We start from the raw sequence: 25284 nt of genomic DNA, 5'->3' as shown, positions 1-25284 counted from the left end.
TGGATCGCCTTTGCTTGCCTGGCAGATTCCGTGTGTGGTGCCAAAGTGTCAGCTCTCACAAATTGTTCGACCACGTGGTCTTGGTTTTCATCTTCCTCAACTGCATCACCATCGCTCTGGAAAGACCCAATATCCAACCCAACAGCACGGTAATCCACACACGGATTCCACATGGATACAATCTGTTCCTCAAATATTCCTTACCTTCCGACACTTTTGCATGCATTCATGCTAATAACAGGAAATCTTCCTAAAGCGGACGTTCCCACTCCCACATTAGACCCCATGAGGTCACATTCATGGACTTCCAATCCAATGTTTTGCATATTCATAATCCCTTTTCTAGCCGTTAATTGGTTCCAAATCTGTGATAAGTCCACTTCAATGAAACGGGATTCCTTAATTAGAGACGGAATAGAGCCTAGGAAACCTCTTTATGACCTTCTAAATCCGATGTTTAACATTATTAGAGCCCTCTAAACATGACAACACACCCCCGTGGTCCCCTTCATACTAATATTACTCAATGTAGTAGACATCAAATACGCCTTTTAACACATAATCATTGTATTGACTAACGAGATAACATTGAATGCCTCAAATTAGTATTCGTATTCATTTATCCATTTTGAAATGTAACAAATAAATAATTCAAATTGACTTAAATATGCATATTTGTTTACTAGGAAGAGGTGGTATTCAACCAAAAACAGTGAAAATGAAAAGAAAATATTACAAAAATAATGGTTAGCTCCATTGATTAGGGTTGAATTAAAGATAAAACTTTTGAAAGTGGAAAAAAAATTGGAATTTATGTGTCCTGGGGGGGACCCCTTTGGGTCCTGAAGGTCCATGTGGGAGTTTTTGATATCACAGTAGTACTGCTTGAAAATACCACAACATCAAATTCAATGTTGACATATAAAAGGCTGGAATAGCTTCAACTCTGCATTATTTATATTTAGCGTTTTTGCTATACTTCTGGTTAGGGCTACATTAAAATATACATTAAAATATACGTTAAAATATTGAAGATTTGAACATGGCATTTTCTTTTTTATGATTTTTATGACACTTTTTCTAAGCGGCCTAAGTGAAGAATACTGCAGTATTATTGTATTATTTTATTGTAGTATTATTTTCTAGCCTTTTTCTAACTATAGAATGTATACAAGGACCAGGACCGGACTCCTTCCTGTTTGATTTCATTGTATTCATTCATTACAGTCCCTTAGTATTCCCCTTAGTATTCCCCTTAGTATTCCCCTTTGTATTCCCCTTTGTATTCCCCTTTGTATTCCCTTGTGCATCATCCCTGTGAAGGACTGTCATGACTTGACCTTGTTATGCTAACGGTGGAGTAACGTTCATCTGCGTTGACCTCCAGGAGCGAGTGTTCCTCCGAGTGTCCAACTACGTGTTCACTGTGATCTTCCTGGCGGAGATGGCCATCAAGGTGATTGGTGACGTTTTTGCTCGGCCTCGCTGTCGCTGGCTTGACGTCCTTTCTGTCATTCCTGTGTGATCCCACGCCAGGTGGTTGCACTCGGGTTCTGCTTCGGGAAGCAGAGCTATCTCCAGTCCAGCTGGAACGTTCTGGATGGTGTGTTGGTGTTTGTGTCCCTGGTGGACATCCTTGTCTCGCTGGCTTATTCCGGTGGCAACCGGATCCTGGGCATCCTCAGGGTCTTGCGACTGCTGCGCACGCTGCGCCCCCTCAGGTACCGTATATCATATCGTATATCGGTACATAGTGGAAGTCAGCATGTTTGTGTGTTCATCGTACTGCGATTACGCAACATGCAGCGTCTTGCTGACTGGCCTCTTCCTGTGGGCCATGGACTTGGTGCACCTCTTGGCGACAATGGAAGGTCCAAAGGTCCAAAGGTCCAAAAGCGAAGTCCCAGCTCCAGCGTGAACTTTGCTACGTTTGTGTCCTCCAGGGTGATCAGTCGAGCGCCAGGATTGAAGTTGGTAGTGGAGACTCTCATCACTTCCCTTCGACCCATCGGCAACATTGTCCTCATCTGCTGCGCTTTCTTCATCGTGTTTGGGATCTTGGGGGTGCAGGTAGGTCACCCTGCACGCTCTGCGGTCTGCGTGACGCCATGGCGACAGGAAATGTGTTCAGTAAGAAGTAGGACAGCGTGACTCTGCAAACCTTGCTAACGACATTCTTTCCTTCCTGGAATAAATAGCTGCGGAGTGAGAAACTAAACTTTTTGGAATCAGTCTCGAACATCAGATATGAGCTAAACGCCACCCAACCATTTCTCTTGCTTTTTCTAGCTATTCAAAGGGAAATTCTACCACTGTGAAGGCCTGGACACCAAAAACATCACCAATAAGTCCGACTGCCTGCAGGCCAACTACAGTTGGATCCGAAGGAAGTACAACTTTGACAACCTCATTCAGGTACGAGCCCAGCTAGATTGGTGCAGTAAGACTAACGTAAAGTAAGACTACCAAGGGAACGTCAGGGAACTCAGACGTGGATGAAAGGCAGGCTTCTGCGTGTTGACCTCCATCTTGTTTCCCATTCAGGCACTGATGTCTTTGTTTGTGCTGTCCTGCAAGGATGGGTGGGTCAATATCATGTACGATGGCCTGGATGCCGTGGGGGTGGACCAACAGGTAATAAACCTCCGGAACCGTAAACCTTTATTCTATGGCTAAATGATGCTGATTTTAACACGAGGGACACTTTTACTACCGTATTTAGATGTTTTTAATGCTCTATATGGGTATTAAAGTGACTATAAGGTTGTTATTTTATGTCTAGAAGACGCTAATAATGTTAAAAACCATATTTAGATGGTCATAAACAGGTTTTTTAATGCTCTATATGGGTATTAAAGTGACTATAAGGTTGTTATTTTATGTCTAGAAGGCTCTAATAATGTTAAAAACCATATGTAGATGGTAGTAAACAGACCATAAGGTTGTTATATCATGTCTAGGAGGCTCTAATAATGTTAAAAACCATATTTAGATGGTCGTAAACAGACCATAAGGTTGTTATTTCATGTCTAGAAGGCTCTAATAATGTTAAAAACCATATTTAGATGGTCGTAAACAGACCATAAGGTTGTTATATCATGTATATGGGTATTAAAGTGACTACAAGGTTGTTATTTCATGTCTAGAGAGCTCTAATGTTAAAAACCGTATTTAGATGGTCGTAAACAGGTTTATATGCTCATTATGGGTACTAAAGTGACTATAAGGTTGTTATTTTATGTCTAGAAGGCTCTAATAATGTTAAAAACCATATTTAGATGGTAGTAAACAGACCATAAGGTTGTTATATCATGTCTAGGAGGCTCTAATGATGTTAAAACCATATTTAGATGGTAGTAAACAGACCATAAGGTTGTTATATCATGTCTAGAGGGCTCTAATAATGTTAAAAAACGTATTTAGATGGTCGTAAACAGGTTTTTTATGCTCTATATGGGTAAAACAGTGACTATAAGGTTGTTATATCATGTGTAGAGGGCTCTAATAATGTTAAAAACCGTATTTAGATGGTCGTAAACAGGTTTTTTTATGCTCCAACTACTAAAATATTCCATTTCTAAGTAAGGACAGTCACAGTCAGGTCTAGAATGGCTGCGACATTCCAAGCGTGGAACAAGTGTATTGTCACTTTGGATGGCATCTCCGGAGGTTCCCTTTGATATCTCCTGGAATGCAGCTTTAACCCGCAGGGCAGATGAAGGGGTCTGGTTGTGAACCAGCAACTTTCTTGTCTTTCCAGCCCGTGAGGAACCACAATCCTTGGATGTTGCTCTACTTCATCTCCTTTCTGCTCATCGTCAGCTTCTTCGTCCTCAACATGTTTGTCGGCGTGGTGGTGGAGAACTTCCACAAGTGCCGACAGGACCAGGAGGAGGAGGAGGCTCGTCTGCGGGAGGAGAAGAGGCTGAAAATCATCGAAAAAAAGCGCAGGAGTAAGGCCAACGGAGGGGCTGGTCGGTAGTCTATCTTTCTGAGCACTGCCTGCTTTCAGAGCCTGAAAAACAGACGGAATGACAGAACGTAGAAGCCAATAGCAGACGTCCGTTGATGGGAACGGGGAGACTTTTACAGACTGGCGTGCTCACACGGACAGTGATTGACGCTGGCGGAAGGCGTGGGCCGCGCCACTCTGTTGCATGCCACTGCATGACTGCTGCCAACCTTCCCTGAACGCCGCATGCTAAATCACAGCAGTTGGATCACACACACGACTGAAAGCCATACCACGTATAAAACATACCTGGCTTCCTTCTTCCTTTCAGAATAAAAGGGCCTCTCCCTGCATGGTATACCCATTTGGGTACCCGCTTTGCTTTGTTAGACATGGTTGGAAGTCCTGACGTATCTCCTCCTGTGGGTGGACGACGCTTCCTCTGAACACGCTTTGACTGGCAGACTCAGAAACTTAGCCGATGTTGTTGCTGCTGTACGTCTTTTATGATATAATTAGTTCCGTTAGTACGATACCCGGTTATTATGATAATCCGGTTACCACGATGCCCTTTTCGTCTCCCGCCAGCCAATTTGGTCTGCTTATATCGATACAAAAGCAGCTTAAATCAATCTTTGCTTAAGGATTTCAATACAAAAAAAAGAACACGGCGAACGGCTGCTTAAAGTCAACTTTATTTTTCACACTTCCACCACCAGAGCGCAGCACACACACCGATTCCCGCACTTCCTGGTTCACAGGTCATGCTCAACCCGCCCCACATAGCTGGCCAAACACATGCCTGCAACAGAAGAACCAACTTACATAGCATACACACCTATTCCAACGAAGACACAAGCGTACAAATACATGTATTTAATTGTGTTGTATTCAGATATCTTTTTATCGCTTGCAATAATCACTGTTTTTCATATGTACATGCTGGCGTTCGTGGTTTCTCTCGTGTGTATAAATTCTATACACACGAGAGAAACTGGTGCAGGCATGTGTTTGGCCAGCTATGTGGGGCGGGTTGAGCATGACCTGTGAACCAGGAAGTGCGGGAATCGGTGTGTGTGCTGCGCTCTGGTGGTGGAAGTGTGAAAAATAATGTTGACTGGAAGCAGCCGTTCGCCGTGTTCTTTTTTGGTATTGAAATCCTTAAGCAAAGATTGATTTAAGCTGCTCGACATTGTTCTATAGTATAGAACAATGGCGAGTGCATTATTGCCCACTTTTAATGCAGTTCGGCGCAGGATCGGATATATCGACAGTCCGGTTATATCGATATTTTTTCCGACTCCCGACAATATCGATATAACGACACTTTACTGTATATATATATATATCTATAAATCTATATATTATAGCAGTGTTGGTTCTGTGGCTGCATAGGTCTCTAATCTAAATCTAGTCTTCATAGTAATATTGGAACACACACTTAGCGTGGTAGCCTTTGGTAGTACACAAGAAGCATGTACGCATGAAGACACACATGCCATGGCATTCATACCCACATGCATTGTGCACGCACTCACGGGACATCCAATGATCATCAAACCAGTTCCAGGTTGACTTAGGTTTTAATATTTTGGAGTGTTTATTGTTGTTTCTGTCGGGATTCTTAAAGGAACACGCGCGCATGGAAACGCAGTATCTTACATACACTTATAGTACAAGTACATCTTTATGTGACGCAATGCAGTTCTACAACCTGCCAACTCAACCACAATATTACACGTATTTTGGAATAAACAGTCAGTTAGTATCTTGGTAAATCAGCTCGTACTACTTATTGTGTAAGTTGACCTAATAATACACAGGTGTCAAACTTCTACTTCAAATGTAATATCATTAGATTCTACAAAAATATATTATGCAACATTATATTACCATAAGTAAAAAAATGTTGGCAGAAATGTGTGGCAGAAAAATTTGTTATTAATAAATAAAATTATTTATCATTTCTGTGCGGCCCGGTAACAAATGCGCCACGGACCGGTTCCGGTCCCCGGCCCGGCGGTTGGCAACCCCTGATGTAGAGTGTACATTGTACAATGTCTTTGGTTGGTTTGGTTAGAGTCCAACCTTCTGGACCAGATGAGCGATGCTAACCAAGGTTCCACTGTACTATGTATAATATAATAATAATAATGTCAAGAGGCGATTATACATTCATATTCATATAAAGCACATTGACAAGCGGCCCTCTGAGGGTAGTTCTGAACTGGCCCTCAATGTAAATGAGTTTGACACCCCCGTTTAAAGTGTCCTAGGAGTGTAGATGAAAAGTGAAGACAGTCTGGAGCGGATATATGATATCTGATATATGATAATGATGTTTTGGATACATGGAACTAACCCATACATCTTCATATAAAACGCCATGACCATCACGCTAAAACCAAGTGGAGCTTGTCCTGCTTAGCATTCTACACAAGCAGTGGTGCGCACGGATTGCCTTTGGGGGTACGATGGCCTGTCACTGGAAACTCTTATCCTTGGGGGCGTTTATTAAATCGACTTTTCAGGCCTTGGAAAAGCCGTGGTGGCTTAAAACTGGTCCTGTTGGATAAGTCAGAGTAAACCTATGGGAGTCTTCATGAGAAAAGTAGGAGTTGGGGGTCAAACGGTAGATGAGGGGGTCCGTGGTGGTTGCCATCCTTTCCCCCGGCAGCCGTCTGAGCGCACCGCTGGCCCCCACTGGGACTCAAACCACTGACACCGCCTTTCTTTGCGTCTTTTCCTTCACCTGTCTCCGCTCCAGAGGCCAAACAGAGGCCCTACTATGCCGACTACTCCACCCCGCGTCTGACCATCCACACACTGTGCACCAGCCACTACCTGGACCTCTTCATCACCTTCATCATCTGCATCAACGTCTTCACCATGAGCATCGAACACTACAACCAGCCGCAGGTGAGGCATTGCGGCTCCTGCCTGAATCTCCTTAGTGGTGTCATTGGAATTCATAGCTTCCTGTGTCGTCCTCATAAATAAATACATAACGTGTCGCTACCATGATTGTTTGCGTGTGTCCAGTATTTGGAGGAGGTTCTCAAGTACTGTAACTACGTGTTTACCTTCATCTTCGTCATCGAGGCCCTGCTTAAACTCGTGGCGTTCGGGATTCAGCGCTTCTTCAAAGACAGGTAACGTTGAAATGCAGCCACCGTTTCTGACCACCTCTGGAGATAAGTTCTGGTTATTCCCTTTTCCCAGGTGGAACCAGCTGGACATCGCGATCGTGGCGTTGTCCATCATGGGCATCATCCTGGAGGAGCTGAAAATGAGTGCGGCTCTTCCCATAAATCCCACCATCATCCGGATTATGAGAGTCCTCAGGATTGCGCGAGGTAGGCACACAGCGGAACCTTGGTTAGCGTCAGTCATCCCTCGACTTTTCCGTCAGTAATAACGTTATTCCTATCAATTGGTTCCGGAAATGTTTTACAATTATAGTTTGACATGCAAAAAGTATTCAAAATTCATATAAACACATTGAAACCATACAGGATGCGGCAGCGAGACCAACAATCCTGTCTCTCAACTCAAGTCTGTGCTTTGGTGACAATTTTTGAGGCTTAGTTAAGAGTCAATCGCTGATGACATCATATGATGACTTCCTGTTCCTGTTTCCATGTAGTAGCAAGCTGGATGTTTTGTGATGAAAAAACATTAAGTGCAGTTGTACTCAGGCAGTGTACTAAAAACCACAATTAAGATTTGTGCCACAAATTGTTCCCCAAAGCGATGCACAATTTTGCCGTAAATTTCCGACCTTAACCAAAATAGACGCTAACCAGGACGTACACTAACCAAAGTTCCACTTAACGCTCTATGGACATTTCCATGTGTTACTCTCTGGGGGGTGCTGGAGCCTATCCCAGCTGTCTTCGGGCGAGAGGCGGGGTACACCCTGGACTGGTGGCCAGCCAATCACAGGGCACATATAGACAAACAACCATTCACACTCACATTCATACCTATGGACAATTTGGAGTGGCTAATTAACCTAGCATGTTTTTGGAATGTGGGAGGAAACCGGAGTACCCGGAGAAAACCCACGCATGCACGGGGAGAACATGCAAACTCCACACAGAGATGCCCGAGGGTGGAATTGAACCCTGGTCTCCTAGCTGTGAGGTCTGCGCGCTAACCACTAGACCGCCGTGCCGCCCCCCAATTAAGATATGTGCTAAAAAATTGTTCCCCAAAGCGATGCACAATTTTGCCGTAAATTTCCGACCTTAACCAAAATAGACGCTAACCAGGACGTACACTAACCAAAGTTCCACTTAACGCTCTATGGCCATTTCCATGTGTTACTCTCGGGTCCAACACGAGAGACCATGACATCACAAATATTATTTGGGATGATTTGACAAACAAGGCGACCAAGCCAATTGGCCGAAAGGCAGCACTGCCCTGGATGCATGACGAGCACTGTCCAATGCCGGTCCTTGCCTCCTCTCTGCAGTACTGAAGCTCCTGAAGATGGCCACGGGCATGAGATCTCTGCTGGACACGGTCATGCAGGCGCTGCCACAGGTAAACATGTTTATGTTATGTTTTATGATATGTATATATCGTTATATTCGTAACCATCCAGGAGGATTTCAAACAGCTGCTCAAAGGTTATCACGCCCACGCGGCTCAATAGTCCATGAGCTGCAGCTGAAGATCATCTCCACTGTCCGACATCCAGGCGATGCTTTTAATCATCTTCTGATTGAAAGTGGTTGCAAAGTTTTCTTTAGTTTCTCTCGCAAGTTTTGGCTTGGGGGGGAATGCCTGAGGTGGTCCAGTGGTTGTCTCCCAACCCAACCCCAAGGTTGCTGATTCCATCCTTCTTATCCTCGGGCAAGATACGGAACCACCGGTTGCTCCTGATGCGTCATTAGTAGGCAAGACAGTGTCAAAGCGCTTTGAGTACCGTGAAGGTAGAAAAGTACTATCCATTTGCCATCAAAGGTTGATATTACAGATTGATAAGGTGTTAATATGACCATAATCAGTCAATATTTGCATGAAATAACCAAGGCTTGTGTCTGCTTGTATTTTATATTCATAGAGAAGATTTGCACAAATGTTTATTCCAGCCCTGCTGCCTTGGTACAATGGCTAAAATGTCAAGTACTTCAATGTAGTACTTCATATTCCGCTTTTTTATCATTGCATGACAGCAGTAATGATGGATATGCTGTATGTAAATATCATCAATATATGAATCATCCCAAGACCTCTTTTGGTGTGTTTCCAACATCCAGGTGGGAAATCTTGGTCTCCTCTTCATGCTGCTCTTTTTCATCTACGCCGCCCTGGGAGTGGAGCTCTTTGGCAAGCTGGGTATGTCAAACCCGCGACAGGAAACACTTCTGTCTTTTCCAATACCAATGATGCTTACTAGTGGAGATTGGAACCCAGATACTGGTACTCTCTATGTCAGGGGTGCTCATTAAGTCGATCGCAATCTACCGGTCGATCGCGGAGGTGGTACTGGTCGATCGCGGCGTGACATTAAAAAAATATCATCCCAGCATCAATGCCGTCACTTGATTGATATACAGGGCAGCCATTCAGATGACAACTGAATGTTGCCCTTCGGGCGACCAATCAAATCAAACAACGTCTCTAAGTGCAGCAGAACTTACGATGTCAGCCTATCATCCATCCCCGTTACTTGATTGACATACAGGACAACCAATCAGATGACAACTGAATTTTGACCTTTAGGTCACCGCTCATGCGTAAACAGCGATGCAAAGTGCTAAGCTAGTCGGCGAATTGCGTCAGATTTTAAGCCCTCGCTAAAGTTTATGGTCACTAAAATGAGTGAAGGAGCTGGACCAAGTAAAAAGGCAAAAACTGGACCAAGTAAAAAGGCAAAAAACATATCACTTCCATACGGATATGGAATATTATACGGATATTATGATACGGATATTATCCATGACTGATAAACATTTGGAAGTGTGCTTGAGGCTGGCTATCAGCAGCTACTGTCCGGACTATGCATCCCTGGCTGGTTCAATTCAGTGCAAGTCATCAAAGTAAACTCAGGTAATTACAAAAAATGTTAATAGTTAATTATGTGTGTTTTGCAATATTGGCTCATTTGGTTATGTAAGGTACATCAACATACATTGTACGTACAAATAATCCTCAATACATTTGAAAATAAATAGATGTTTTGCATTTTTGTAGTGGGTAGATCATTTTGACTCGGTCATTTTAAAAGTAGCTCGCATGCTGAAAAAGTGTGAGCACCCCTGCTCTATGTACTGTGTATGGCGTATGTTCTTCACTTGTTCCTTTCCTTCACCTTGTTTCCTATTAACAAATGTCCCTTGTGTGTTGATTAGAGTGCAATGACAGCAACCCCTGTGAGGGCCTGAGTCGTCACGCTACCTTTGCGAATTTTGGGATGGCCTTCCTGACGCTGTTTCGAGTGTCCACTGGAGACAACTGGAATGGGATTATGAAAGTATGAACACACAGGAACACACACACACTCACACACACACACACACACACACACGCATGATAGAAATGACCTCCAAAAGCAATTATGGAGTAATAAAGAACCAAGCAAGACGAGCACTTTCACATCTTGACTTTTACGTTTGAAAAGTAGTCGTCGAGGATGCTATCATCCCAGACCAAATGAATAATAACGATGCTAGTAAAGGCAAGGACGACCTGGACAATGACGTCAACCTTTTCCTCAAATGAGCTGGAGAAGAAGTCGATAGGAGAAGAACGTTCTACAGTCTTTTGGTGCATGGAGATCCACATCCACATCAACATTCTTAAGAACACACACAAGTTGAACAAACATCAGCAGCCATGCACACGCACACATCGAGTACTACATGTCATCACATCTTTCAATGTGTCTTCTGAATATTTGTAGTTTCTTACTTCATTTAGCCTTTTGTAGGCCTAAAAATGGAATATAGACAAAAAAAGGTGAAATACGTTTGTCACGAGCGGGCTTGCGAGCTTAGCGACGCGACCCCAGGATGCGGAGAGCAGGACCAAAAATGTAGGTAAAAGGAATTTAATGGCGTTTAAGCGATGTAGACAGCAACTACCAGGCAAAGCAAACACAAAGACATGAAGCCACCAATGAAAGAGCACACCTGAACTAAATAGGGAGTGTGGAAATTAGAAATTAGAGACAGGTGTGTGAAAAGAGTCAGAGAGAAAACGGAAGGGAACAAGAAAAGAAGTAGTTACCAAAATAAGGGCATGAAAACTGGAACAGAGGCAAGGAAGGAAACTAAAGGAGCTGTCACGAGAGGGTGACGTCTACATCGTGACAACGTTTAGATATAAATTTTTTCTACTAATGGGCCATATTCCACCACAAACGGGATTCTTTTTGACAGAAATAATTTTGTGATAGAATGAGGCAGATTGTATTGCTAAAGCAAAGCCCAGAAACGGTAGACATCTGCCAAAAACAGGCAATGTTGAAACATATTAATTTCATCTCTTTCTGTCGCTTTTCCACAAATTCAAATGCTTTTTGTCCAAACCTCTCAGAAGAATTGTGGTCCAAGGTAATGGAATACTTCAGCCAATCAGGAGATATTTCAAAGACGCGTCACGCCTGCCAGGTCTTAAGTCTAGCTTATAGGATAAATAAATAAAGCCCAGCTGGGATCTAAAATCACTCCCAGGCTTGGTGACGCCGAGATACCAAAAAGTGAAAAAAACCCTTTTTGTTCCAAGAGGAGCATCCCTTCACGTTCGTCTGCATTGAATTCCTCAGGACACCCTGCGAGAGTGTCGCCCAGAGGACCGCCTCTGCCTCTCCTACCTGCCTTGGGTCTCTCCGATTTACTTTGTCACCTTCGTGCTCATGGCCCAGTTTGTTCTGGTCAACGTGGTGGTGGCCGTGCTGATGAAACATCTGGAGGAGAGCAACAAGGTACGCCAAGACCCAAAAACACATTACACCGACACATGGATGCTCCTTCGCCGTGACTTTGTCACCCCTGGGATTGACGGGGTCGGGCTTTTTGGGTCACACCAAGTTACCCGTCACTGAAGATCTTTGCTTTTTCAGGAGGCGAAAGAGGATGCGGAAATGGATGCGGAAATTGCCATGGAGATGGCAATGGAGAAGCAACGGAGATTGAGCACCACTTCCAGTAACAGCTCCGGGGCGGGGACCTTTGTTGGGCCATGTCCACAGTCACCTGTCCAGGTGGGGGCCATTTCTTATCCATCACTGTCTGCCGGGTTTTTGGCATAACCGGAATCTGGTCTCCAAAAACACGCATGGAAACGTCATTAAATTTGAGTTTTTTGTTATGGGAATAAACACGTACTTAGCAGAAGAAAAGTGACAAGAAAACATTAAAAAAACACCAATAGCAAAAGTAGAAAAAACAGCAGGAATAAAGTCAAAAAATATTAAATTATGAGGAAAATTATTTTAATGAATAATTATTAATGAATTAATAATTATATTATTATGTACATCATTTTAAAATTATGTTGCCGTTATTAACAGTAATTTTTTGTTGAACTATTAAAGAAAAAATATGTTATAGTATTATATATTATAATATTATGCTGAATAATAAAGACAAAATATTGTGGGAATTAAAGCAAAAATATGTTATAGTATTATATATTATAATATTATGTTGAATAATAAAGACAAAATATTGTGGGAATAAAGTCATAATATTTTGAAAAAATGAAACATTTTTAAAAATGAAATATTAACAACAAAATGGGGGCAATAATAATTTTCAGCTCTATCACAAAGTTGTGATGCAGGTGTTTTTTCTTTCATGTTCGGCATGGAACATCTTACCATGTCTCCATGCTTGCATCCTTCCATTCTCCAGTACGCGGCCTCGAGGTTTAGAAATCAGCTTCCCTTGTTCAGCGTCATGAGGGTGCTGGAGCCTATCCCAGTATTCCTTTTGTTCGAGGCGGGCTGGTCGCCAGGCCCATCCAGGACACATTTAAACCCTAAACCTCCGATCATTTAAAAACCACTACTTAGGCTCATGTGCATATTTTTAAAGTACATGTTCACCACTTATCCACTGTGCTGCCAAAACATCTGCTGCCATCTTCTTGTCTAAAAGAAGCCAGGTTAGGCTTGAGCAAGTGGAACTAAAAGTCTAGTGAAGGCAGTTGAACTAGAACCTGACCCTAGTAAGCGTATGGTCTTTGTCGCCCTCTGGAGGAGGAAATGGTGCAGTGCAGCGAGGAGGACGCCCAGCAGGCATCTGAGAAGATGTCCGTGTCCAGGATGCACTCCCTGCCCAATGACAGCTACATGTTCCGACCTGTGCGGCCCGCCAGCGCTCCTTACCCCCTGGAGGAAGACGTTGGCACTCAGGACCAGCATTCAGGTAATATAATATATGATATATATTTATATATATTTATATATGCCGGTGTTCTGGTTTCATCTCATCTGTCTCCCTGATGCCACCCTGATTAAAATGAATCCATGCATCTCCTGCCATTAGATGTTCCACATTTCTAGGACATAACATGAATGTTTTTTAGTCCAGTTGCATCATGACTGGCGTTGACACTGACACGTACCGTATGTATCTGCAGTCAGACTCTAATGGCTTGTTGGGCCGGGCGCCGGGCTGAGGGCCGAGGGCAGGCCCGGCTCTGCCCCAAGGTACTCGCTGCAGGAGATGAGCTGCTCCATGTGAATGTGTGCAATCTTCACGCAGGCTCATCTGCTCAGCTGTGGAATGACCAACGCCTCTACTAGATGGACTCGTAGCCAAGCTGCAAAGTCACTAAACCGAACACGTTGGATGATGATGGACCAAAAACCATCATCTCTATGCAAATTTACTGGATTGGAGGTCAAGTGGCTTCACAGCTTGGACCACAACGTGACATGCGTAGGATCTTGGAGATTTACTAGGATGACCCTGGTTACACGAGAGCCTTTCTCTGGTCTCACAGGCCACTACATTAGGGACAGGGCCTAATTAGGGCTTCACACCGCAAAGCTCTTAGTTGGCGACACGTACAAAACCAAGTGGTGCCGTACGGTTCACTTTGTATCCAAGTTTGGACCGCTGGCTACAGCACAGATAATAAGATAACGAGTCTGTCAATAAATCATTTTTATTGGTATTTTTTAACAATATCACCAGGCGGCACGGTGGTCTAGGGGTTAGCGCACAGACCTCACAGCTAGGAGACCAGGGTTCAATCCCACCCTCTGGCATCTCTGTGTGGAGTTTGCATGTTCTCCCCGTGCATGCGTGGGTTTTCTCCGGGTACTCCGGTTTCCTCCCACATTCCAAAAACATGCTAGGTTAATTAGCCACTCCAAATTGTCCATAGGTATGAATGTGAGTGTGAATGGTTGTTTGTCTATATGTGCCCTGGGATTGGCTGGCGACCAGTCTAGGGTGTACCCCGCCTTACGCCCGAAGACAGCTGGGATAGGCTCCAGCACCCCCCGCGACCCTCGTGAGGAAAAGCGGTAGACAATGAACGAATGAACAATATCACCCCGCCCTCACAGCGTCTAATTGTCTCGTTTTTCCTGGTTAATTGGTTCCAGACGCGACTGTGATAAGTTAGATTCCTTATTTATAAATGGAATATTTTCTGAGTTAGCGCATTGAAAACCTGTTTATGACTAAATACAGTTTTTAACATAATTAGAGCTCTCTCGGCATGAAATAACACCCCTATAGTCACCTTTACTGTGGTAGATTGAAGCTAGAAGTGGCTTGTTGCATTTGCATCTCTCAGTCAAAACCATCAAAAAGTGCTTCTAAGTCATGTGTCAAAATGTGTCAATAAAAGCTCAAATGTCGATTATTTTATTTTATTATAATATTGTTATTATATTATGTAATATATTATATAATATTTTATTTTATTCATAATATTTTATTTATTTTATATATAATTTTTTCTCTTTTTTATCATAACGTGTGGAGTTCCTACTGTTGCGGCCTGTGACTTTTACTTTTACTTTCACTTTTATTGACTGGACCCACATTTTGTTGACATGAAAGTGCCGGTGTAACCAGGATCTAACGCTAGCAGTAACGCCGCTACTGATTGGAGGCCATATTGTACCTGTCTGATGTCACAAGTTGGAGCCGCATTGAAACGGAAAAAGGCTCCTTCAGCGTTTCCTGTCCGCATTGAGAACACTTTATTTTGAAGGAGTATTTGATGAGATCATCGCTACAATCCAGATATCCTTTCAAAGGCAAAGCGTTCAAATAGCTTCGTCCTCCCGAGGATTTAAGCTAACAGGCTTTCCGGCATGTGCATGATGCTATTGCTAGCGTTTATGGCGTTTATGACATGTGACTTCCCAACATGCCGCATCTGCTCCTCCAGGCTCGCTGACGTCCGTCCGCTCCCAGCCGTGCGAGAGTCGTGCTCTGCTGCGGGTCCCCGACGCTTCCCCCGTTCATCCTTCCGTCAACCTGCCCCGCATCGCCCCGCCCACACCCGGCCCCTCTCCTCGGGCCCCGCGTAGACAGGTGAGCGACGCCCACGTGCGATGGCGTTTTCACGTCTGAGTCTGAATTCCGTCTTGCAGGTGAAAGCGGATTCCGTGGAAGTCCAAAGTTGCGAGCCACTGGAGAGGCCTGCTCATCTACCTCCGCCATCCCCTTCCTCACTTCCTGCTCTAAACCCCTCCCCTTCCTCCCTGCCTCTTCCCTCCCCCGCCTCCCCCTCAGCTCACTCCCTCCCGCCCTGCTCCCCTTGTCCGTTTCCACTCCCTCCCCTCTCTCCCGCTCCTCTCCCTTCTTTACACTCCTCCCCTGTTTCCCTCCCGCCTCCCTCACCCTCGCTCCTTCTGCCGCCGCCTCGCTCCCCGCGCCACCTCTTGCGCACCGGCAGCCTCCACAGGCCGAGACCACCCTCTTCCGCCTCCCTCTTTGACCCCACAGACGAGGAGGTGTGCCACATCACCAGCTTGGCCCGCCACCGCCAGTGTGGCCGAGCGGGAGAGAGAGAGGACGCCAGAGGGCAGGCGCTCCGTAGCCACTCCCTTTCCCCTTATGGTGACTCCGCCTCTTCGCCGCCTCCTCCGATATCGCTCAGGTCCTCCTCGAGGAGCCTGCTCGGGGCCGAGCTGAAGGACCGGGACTTTAGGAAGGGCTTCAGCGTGGACCCCCAGCTCAAGCCGTCCCTGCTGTCTGCCGGTTACTCGGACGAGCATCGGCGCCACTCCATCGAGGTGTGCCTCCCCCAAGATGGCCGCAGCGGCGACGACACACACTTTAAGGAGAAGGGCGGTTTCCCCATGAGGGTGCAGTCAGTCGGGGGCGGACACCGGAAGAAGAAGACCAGCCCCCCCTGCATATCCATCCACCCCCCTTCCGAGAGGGAGCCCCCGCCCTCCCCCCCGAAACTGGCCAACTGCAGCATGACGCTGAGGCGGAGGACGCCATCTTATGACTTGAGCGCGCACACACAGGAGGGCGGCGCGGACGCGCGCACGCACTCGCCGGCGCACAGGGCGCTCGTCCCGCTACAGACGCCCCCTCCGACATCCCCCCCCACGCGCACGTACACCCCCCCATACCCGGCAACACCCACGCACCCGCCCGTCCCGATCAGCCCGAACATCTTCATCCAGCCTCACGCGCCCCTCCTCCCCACGCCCTTCTCGCAGACACGCCCCCTGTCGCCAGCCGCAAGGCACGCCCCCCTCCCGAGGGAATGCATCCCCCTCCCCCAGTTCACCTTCGACCAGCCCCAGTCCAGATTCCTATCAGACAATGACCCGGCAACGTGCGCTTCTCCGTTTGACGGCAGACTGGGAAGCGGGGCCGGATTCAGCGCCAAGAACCGGAGAACCGCCCAGTGAGCATCAGGACCAGGAAGTGGATTTAGGCTCCCAAAGTCTCCCAGACTGGACTCAGGAGCGCTGACCTGTCTGGTAGACGGCTTCTGACCCCCAGACAGACATCGGTACGGTCCAAGCCCCCGTGGCGGTGCAACCGGGTGCCCCCGCCGGTTTGGGACTCACCAGGACTAAAGCCACCTAACTCTGTAGCCAAAGGTTTTTTGACACCGTCTGCACCCACGCCAGCCAATCAGGAAGCAGCGTCTGGCTGCCAACCTCTGACCTTCCCAGGAAGCGCTTTATGGCGTGCAAGCGTGGGGCGGGACCGTGGGATATGCAACTTCAGGTTTTCTACAGAAGTTCCGCTCGCCCCCCCCCAAACCCCCCACCCCCCTACCCCCTGCTCCTCGATCACATTGATCCCAGCAGGTTTGCGTGCGTGAACGAGTGAGCGTTTCTACGTTTTCCTACGTCTGTCGGCCATGTTTTCTTACGCCTGCGGTGACGGCGAGGGGGGGGGCGGCACGGCGCTGTAGTCTGTGTTTGTGTGTGTGTCTGTGCCGTGTAAATAAAGGAAATACTTTATTTGCTCAGATGAAAATAGCTCTATCCATATGCACATATTTTTATAGACCTAAAAAAAACGTTTTTTGCACACAAATGTCAATTTCAGCTTGTTTCTCCTGGGTTGTCCTCCTGTGAATGTCCACTTCCCTTCCAAGCCCGGACAGGCGAGGAGTGAAGGAGATCAGGTCTCCTGCACGCCAAGTGGAGGACTGCTTTTATTTTTCTATCGGAAAGACGGAAGAAAGCGATGTGTGTGATGGTTGTGTCGCTGTGATGTTGTCTCACGTATTTGGTGTCTTGTTCCTCTGGGCAGGAGGGGGCTCAGTGATGCTAACCCAGTGATCGTGCGTGATGATGATCTTGTTCACGTGGAGGTCCATGTGCTCCAGTAATGCGGTGGAACCTCTAAGGTGGAAGAAGCAATGCGTTCTGGGACGCTCGTTCAATGTTTGGATTTAGAGTCCGTTTCCCCACAGGAAGTAACAAAAATAGAAATAATCAGCTTTAGGTTAATAAGCGTACAGGCGTTGTTAAAGTGTAAAAAGAAGTTAGACCAAAAATCGTATACTCTCCTGTGGATATTTCTTCATGGAACTGTATTATAAATGTATTTTCTGCGCGCCGAATTTGCACATTTCCTGAGCAAATACAGGGCAGCAACCAAAGATGAGCCCACTATGGATCGCCCCCCCTCCCCCCCACAGTTTCTGTTTGTCAACATAATATAATTACCATTACAATACATTACAATACATACCTTTAATGTAAATGTGACATTGTTATTCTTGCTAATGGACTAGTCTAATACACAGAACTGCATACGTAGAGTTGCTTGCAGTACCAGCTTCTTCCTGAAGGGTGGGGGCATGCGTGAGCTGGAAGGTGCTTGTCACTGCCGTCCTTCCATAGACTGGAAAAGCCTATGTCAAAAAAGGCAAATGACAATTATATTATAAGATTTTTTTGTGTCATATAAGAAATCAATCTCCATCATAATTAAACTAGATAAGCACCCCCAAATTATTGTGATTCAGACCGAAATAATAATCCTACATTTTTGTAGAACCTGTAGAAACTGGTCCTGTATATTTTTCCAAGTACTCTGACCGTCTTATGTAGAGTTCTATGTACAAATGAAAGTGAAAGTGGTCCTATCTGGCTATTTTAAAGTAGCCTTTAAAAACATAAACAACATATGCAGATACTACTGAATAATATGTCTTTGTGGGCTGTAATACTGCAGGAACTATGTTTTAGTGGCAGGGAAGTCCTGTGTGAGTATTTTGTCCAATCTTGCGTCCTGCGTAGGAACATTTGGTGTGTGCATCACTGAGCCTCTGCTGGGTTGGCCGGGACGCCTCTTAAGTGTTTGTGTACGTCTAAAGACAAGCCAACTAGCTTACTTACTCCATATGTGTAGCCAGAGTGCAATAATATTACTACAGTATGTACATGTGGAAATGATAGTATTCCACGCTACGAGCATCCTCTTATGTTCATCCATGCTGTAGGAGCTGAAACATGAACATGTTTTTACGTAAGGATGGACCTGTTTTGATGGACCTGTTTTGATGGACCTGTTTTGATAGACGACTCCTGCATGGCCGGTGGCTCCTTGGAGAGCCACTCCGTTGGATCTTCATCCGAGCTCCCGTTTCTGGACATTTCCATTTTTGAAATATTGTAACAACGATGGTAATCTGTCCCTTTTGCTTCACTTCTCCATCAAGTGTAAGAAAGGTTCATTTGTGCCATGAGCAGTGCTTCTCAAATAGTCAGGCCGCCCACCCCACGAGGGGCATGACAGGCGGGTCGGGGGTGAGGCCTGCTGGCGGGCCGCCCGATTCATCCCATGTTGTCCATATCACAGCATGGGGATTGCCTTTTAGAGGAACAAGGCAGGGAGTTTCCGACACATTCACTTCCTACAGCGTACGCATTCAAAGTGAAGTGTTTTGTTGCGCGTTTGCTCTTTACAGTCGCCACATTGTGATTCAAATTTTTTTCCATTATTATTATTTTTTAAATACAAGTATTTGTGGCCTGAATAAAGCATTCCAAGCATAAACATGACTAACTCAGCTCAAATGGAAAATTCGACGATACTGGGTACTACCAGAGTAACGCATAGGGGACTATAGGGGTGTTACTTCATGTCCAGAGGGCTCTAATTGTGTTAAAAAGCGGTGATCAGATGGTCATGTTTTTTATGCTTTAACTGAAAAATATCCCGGGCGGCACGTTGGTGGAGTGGTTAGCGCGCAGACCTCACGGCTAGGAGACCAACGTTCAATTCCACCCTCGGCCATCTCTGTGTGGAGTTTGTGGGGTTTCTCCGGTTTCCTCCCACATTCCAAAAACATGCTAGGTTAATTGGCCGCTCCAAATTGTCCATAGGTATGAATGTGAGTGTGAATGGTTGTTTGTCTATATGTGCCCCGTGATTGGCTGGCCACCAGTCCAGGGTGGAGCCCGCCTCTCGGCCAAAGACAGCTGGGATAGGCTCCAGCACCCCCTGCGACCCTCGTGAGGAAAAAGCGGTAGAAAATGAATGAATGGAAAATATCCCATTTGTGAATTAGGAATCCTACTTAGCGAAAATTCACACGACACAATCGGGTCCGCTAAAGGGGGGCGAGTCGGTATAAAAACACGTGACAGAGACAACAACAATTTGTCGCATTTTCATCATCTGTCATGTGGCTCGTTGCACAAATGGACCTTCGTGGAAATACACGGCCTTTCCAAACGTAGACAATTTAGCCACAATCCGTTTCACTTGTTTTTCCATGCATTTATGAGGAGATGATGACGTTTGAACTCCACCCCCCCCCACCCCCCCCCCCAGCTCTTTTTCCTAACACTCATTTATTTCTAAAGCGGATCAGAAATGGAGTTGGAAAAGATGCTGATGCTGCTTCTGATGGATTCTTTGTACGGACCCGTCTTTCCTTTGGTTTCCATGTCCTCTCCTTACACAGGTTGTGCTGTATGGGGGGGGGGGGGGGGGGGGGGGGGTCCGAGGTCGATCCGCTAAAGCCTGTCCGGTTTTTGTGGGCTCGGTGCAATGCAGCCCCCTCTACATTTTTTGTCATTAGCGACCTTTTAGTTGACCTTTTAGAGCGACTCATCATTGTTGTTCATTTACGGATCTTTGGACGTCACTCTTTCAACTCAACTGTTTTGGAGGAAGCGCTTTTGGACTCTTGCATGTTCTCATTTAGGGGGGAAATGACTTTGGGGAAAGAAATATGTGGATGTTTTAGAGATTTTAATATTTGCATTTTCAACTGTTTCCATTTGTAGATTGACTACCTAATTGCACTGGGCTCTGATTAATTGGTATGTGCAACAATACTGATTAAAAAGACCCGTTCTTTATTGTCCGACGCAATACTGGGTGGTTATTTGCTGTACGAGGACCACATGCTCTTCACGCAGGTCCAGAGCAGGAAATGGAAACCCTGTCGCTTCTCTTTTCTTCAGAGTCCACATTCTTGAATTGTTAAGGTGGACATTTTCCGGAGATACCGGAGAGTATACCGTATTTATTTGACGTAGGAGTAGCCCAAGCCTTCGTGCTCTGGAGAAGCCTTTTCACGAGCGTTTATTCTGGCTTGACAATGAGCCCAATCAGCCTCAGAGTGAAGCCCGTTCCTAAAAACCTGGCTGGGACTCATCAGTGGAGTGGTGTCTTTCTCGCTGCCTGTTCAACTCCTATAGTGATCCCCCCCCCCCACCCCACCCCTCCCTCCGGGCCTTACAATGAGGGAACTGAGTCTGCAATAACATTAGGAGGAGGTAGTACTCTCCATGTTGTATCTTTGATGATTATTGTGTGATGGCCTCACTGTCCTGGAAGATGTTTCCCTGTCAATTAAAGAAAAAAGATTTTTTTATGATTTCAATGAACGGTGTCTGCTTTATTTGTCCTGGTGTTCATGTGATTGTGTTTGAGTGTGGTCGGCGCACAACATCATCAACCCACTCGTGAAATCTTCTCTTTCATATTCACTGATGCCAGTTATCAAAGTCAATTTGTCTTCAATGACGGAGCTGTCACATTCCAACACAAATAAAAGCAATCATGTTTCATGAAGCATTAATATTCACAGCCAGGGTGGGGGGGCATTGAAATAGATTGCAGAGCAGGCTGACTCGAGGCAAGAGGTGAAAGGCCGCCATGGAGTGGAGACGTCGAAAGCCGGAAACGAGCGAGGAGGGTTCGACGTGGAAGCCGAATAAAAAGAGGAGGAGGAGAATCTTGAATTTATCTTGTTAATACTGTTTTCAGAAATGAACCAGATTAACCAAAAACCTCACACACACTCAACAGGGGCCCCGGAAGCACCCAAAAATGGCATTAAATGCCAAAGTTTGAAGGTGTTGATTTTTGAAAAAAACGTAAGGGGTTAGTATGTCGTTTTTTTCCATTTTTTCAACTTGCTGAAAATGCACTTTTCTGGTCAAAAAAACAGCGGAAACCTCACACACACTCAACAGGGGGCCCAGAAGAGCCCCAAAATGGCATAAAATGCCAGTTTTAAATTTTGTGATTTTTGAAAAAAACGTAAGGGGTTAGTATGTCGTTTTTTTCCATTTTTTCAACTTGCTGAAAATGCACTTTTCTGGTCAAAAAAACAGCGGAAACCTCACACACACTCAACAGGGGGCCCAGAAGAGCCCAAAAATGGCATTAAATGCCAGTTTTAAATTTTGTGATTTTTGAAAAAAAACGTAAGGGGTTAGTATGTCGTTTTTTTCCATTTTTTCAACTTGCTGAAAATGCACTTTTCTGGTCAAAAAAACAGCGGAAACCTCACAAACACTCAACAGGGGACCCAGAAGCACCCAAAAATGGCATAAAATGCCAAAGTCTGAGGGTGTCGATTTTTGAAAAAAACGTAAGGGGTTAGTATGTTGTTTTTTTCCATTTTTTCAACTTGCTGAAAATGCACTTTTCTGGTCAAAAAAACAGCGGAAACCTCACACACACTCAACAGGGGGCCCACAAGAGCCCAAAAATGGCATAAAATGCCAAAGTTTGAGGGTGTTGATTTTTGAAAAAAACGTAAGGGGTTAGTATGTCGTTTTTTTCAATTTTTTCAACTTGCTGAAAATGCACTTTTCTGGTCAAAAAAACAGCGGAAACCTCACGCACACTCAACAGGGGGGCCAGAAGAGCCCCAAAATGGCATAAAATGCCAGTTTTAAATTTTGTGATTTTTGAAAAAAACGTAAGGGGTTAGTATGTCGTTTTTTTCCATTTTTTCAACTTGCTGAAAATGCACTTTTCTGGTCAAAAAAACAGCGGAAACCTCACACACACTCAACAGGGGGCCCAGAAGCACCCAAAAATGGCATTAAATGCCAGTTTTAAATTTTGTGATTTTTGAAAAAAACGTAAGGGGTTAGTATGTCGTTTTTTTCAATTTTTTCAACTTGCTGAAAATGCACTTTTCTGGTCAAAAAAACATGGCAAACCTCACACACACTCAACAGGGGGCCCAGAAGAGCCCCAAAATGGCATAAAATGCCAGTTTTAAATTTTGTGATTTTTGAAAAAAACGTAAGGGGTTAGTATGTCGTTTTTTACCATTTTTTCAACTTGCTGAAAATGCACTTTTCTGGTCAAAAAAACAGCGGAAAACTCACACACACTCAACAGGGGGCCCAGAAGAGCCCAAAAATGGCATAAAATGCCAAAGTTTGAGGGTGTTGATTTTTGAAAAAAACGTAAGGGGTTAGTATGTCGTTTTTTTCAATTTTTTCAACTTGCTGAAAATGCACTTTTCTGGTCAAAAAAACAGCGGAAACCTCACGCACACTCAACAGGGGGCCCAGAAGCACCCAAAAATGGCATTAAATGCCAGTTTTAAATTTTGTGATTTTTGAAAAAAACGTAAGGGGTTAGTATGTCGTTTTTTTCCATTTTTTCAACTTGCTAAAAATGCACTTTTCTGGTCAAAAAAAACGCGGAAACCTCACGCACACTCAACAGGGGGCCCAGAAGAGCCCAAAAATGGCATAAAATGCCAGTTTTAAATTTTGTGATTTTTGAAAAAAACGTAAGGGGTTAGTATGTCGTTTTTTTCTAGTTTTTTCAACTCTCTGAAAATGCACTTTTCTGGTCAAAAAAACAGCGGAAACCTCACACACACTCAACAGGGGGCCCAGAAGCACCCAAAAATGGCATTAAATGCCAGTTTTAAATTTTGTGATTTTTGAAAAAAACGTAAGGGGTTAGTATGTCGTTTTTTTCCATTTTTTCAACTTGCTGAAAATGCACTTTTCTTGTCAAAAAAAAACAGCGGAAACCTCACGCACACTCAACAGGGGGGCCAGAAGAGCCCCAAAATGGCATAAAATGCCAGTTTTAAATTTTGTGATTTTTGAAAAAAACGTAAGGGGTTAGTATGTCGTTTTCTTCCGTTTTTTCAACTTGCTGAAAATGCACTTTTCTGGTCAAAAAAACAGCGGAAACCTCACAAACACTCAACAGGGGACCCAGAAGCACCCAAAAATGGCATAAAATGCCAAAGTTTGAGGGTGTCGATTTTTGAAAAAAACGTAAGGGGTTAGTATGTCGTTTTTTTCCGTTTTTTCAACTTGCTGAAAATGCACTTTTCTGGTCAAAAAAACAGCGGAAACCTCACACACACTCAACAGGGGGCCCAGAAGAGCCCAAAAATGGCATTAAATGCCAGTTTTAAATTTTGTGATTTTTGAAAAAAAACGTAAGGGGTTAGTATGTCGTTTTTTTCCATTTTTTCAACTTGCTGAAAATGCACTTTTCTGGTCAAAAAAACAGCGGAAACCTCACACACACTCAACAGGGGGCCCAGAAGCACCCAAAAATGGCATTAAATGCCAGTTTTAAATTTTGTGATTTTTGAAAAAAACGTAAGGGGTTAGTATGTCGTTTTTTTCAATTTTTTCAACTTGCTGAAAATGCACTTTTCTGGTCAAAAAAACATGGCAAACCTCACACACACTCAACAGGGGGCCCAGAAGAGCCCCAAAATGGCATAAAATGCCAGTTTTAAATTTTGTGATTTTTGAAAAAAACGTAAGGGGTTAGTATGTCGTTTTTTACCATTTTTTCAACTTGCTGAAAATGCACTTTTCTGGTCAAAAAAACAGCGGAAAACTCACACACACTCAACAGGGGGCCCAGAAGAGCCCAAAAATGGCATTAAATGCCAGTTTTAAATTTTGTGATTTTTGAAAAAAAACGTAAGGGGTTAGTATGTCGTTTTTTTCCATTTTTTCAACTTGCTGAAAATGCACTTTTCTGGTCAAAAAAACAGCGGAAACCTCACAAACACTCAACAGGGGACCCAGAAGCACCCAAAAATGGCATAAAATGCCAAAGTCTGAGGGTGTCGATTTTTGAAAAAAACGTAAGGGGTTAGTATGTTGTTTTTTTCCATTTTTTCAACTTGCTGAAAATGCACTTTTCTGGTCAAAAAAACAGCGGAAACCTCACACACACTCAACAGGGGGCCCACAAGAGCCCAAAAATGGCATAAAATGCCAAAGTTTGAGGGTGTTGATTTTTGAAAAAAACGTAAGGGGTTAGTATGTCGTTTTTTTCAATTTTTTCAACTTGCTGAAAATGCACTTTTCTGGTCAAAAAAACAGCGGAAACCTCACGCACACTCAACAGGGGGGCCAGAAGAGCCCCAAAATGGCATAAAATGCCAGTTTTAAATTTTGTGATTTTTGAAAAAAACGTAAGGGGTTAGTATGTCGTTTTTTTCCATTTTTTCAACTTGCTGAAAATGCACTTTTCTGGTCAAAAAAACAGCGGAAACCTCACACACACTCAACAGGGGGCCCAGAAGCACCCAAAAATGGCATTAAATGCCAGTTTTAAATTTTGTGATTTTTGAAAAAAACGTAAGGGGTTAGTATGTCGTTTTTTTCA

The 25284-nt window shown here is 44.6% G+C and overlaps 1 protein-coding gene across 2 annotated transcripts in view; it reads left to right on the top strand.

Moving 5' to 3' along the window:
- Nucleotides 1-20355, top strand: part of cacna1ha (calcium channel, voltage-dependent, T type, alpha 1H subunit a) — a 105872-nt gene extending 85517 nt beyond the window's left edge. The window contains exons 24-41 of one of the 2 annotated variants that reach the window (XM_058049984.1): nucleotides 26-149; nucleotides 1388-1456; nucleotides 1537-1721; nucleotides 1944-2070; nucleotides 2290-2415; nucleotides 2545-2634; nucleotides 3761-3953; nucleotides 6720-6871; nucleotides 6995-7104; nucleotides 7175-7308; nucleotides 8433-8503; nucleotides 9223-9301; nucleotides 10318-10439; nucleotides 11733-11891; nucleotides 12030-12170; nucleotides 13170-13338; nucleotides 15326-15471; nucleotides 15531-20355. In XM_058049984.1, the coding sequence (XP_057905967.1) occupies nucleotides 26-149; nucleotides 1388-1456; nucleotides 1537-1721; nucleotides 1944-2070; nucleotides 2290-2415; nucleotides 2545-2634; nucleotides 3761-3953; nucleotides 6720-6871; nucleotides 6995-7104; nucleotides 7175-7308; nucleotides 8433-8503; nucleotides 9223-9301; nucleotides 10318-10439; nucleotides 11733-11891; nucleotides 12030-12170; nucleotides 13170-13338; nucleotides 15326-15471; nucleotides 15531-16808 (3475 nt within the window). In that variant the 3' untranslated portion in view covers nucleotides 16809-20355. Of the gene's footprint in view, nucleotides 1-25; nucleotides 150-1387; nucleotides 1457-1536; nucleotides 1722-1943; nucleotides 2071-2289; nucleotides 2416-2544; nucleotides 2635-3760; nucleotides 3975-6719; nucleotides 6872-6994; nucleotides 7105-7174; nucleotides 7309-8432; nucleotides 8504-9222; nucleotides 9302-10317; nucleotides 10440-11732; nucleotides 11892-12029; nucleotides 12171-13169; nucleotides 13339-15325; nucleotides 15472-15530 lie in introns of both variants that reach the window. The other variant, XM_058049983.1, reaches the window with a different exon arrangement.
- The last annotated feature ends 4929 nt before the right edge of the window (nucleotides 20356-25284 follow it).

This window comes from Doryrhamphus excisus, chromosome 15, assembly GCF_030265055.1.
Source record: "Doryrhamphus excisus isolate RoL2022-K1 chromosome 15, RoL_Dexc_1.0, whole genome shotgun sequence".
In the NCBI taxonomy this organism is placed as follows: Eukaryota; Metazoa; Chordata; class Actinopteri; order Syngnathiformes; family Syngnathidae; genus Doryrhamphus; species Doryrhamphus excisus.
This window is presented reverse-complemented; position numbering and strand designations above follow the sequence as displayed.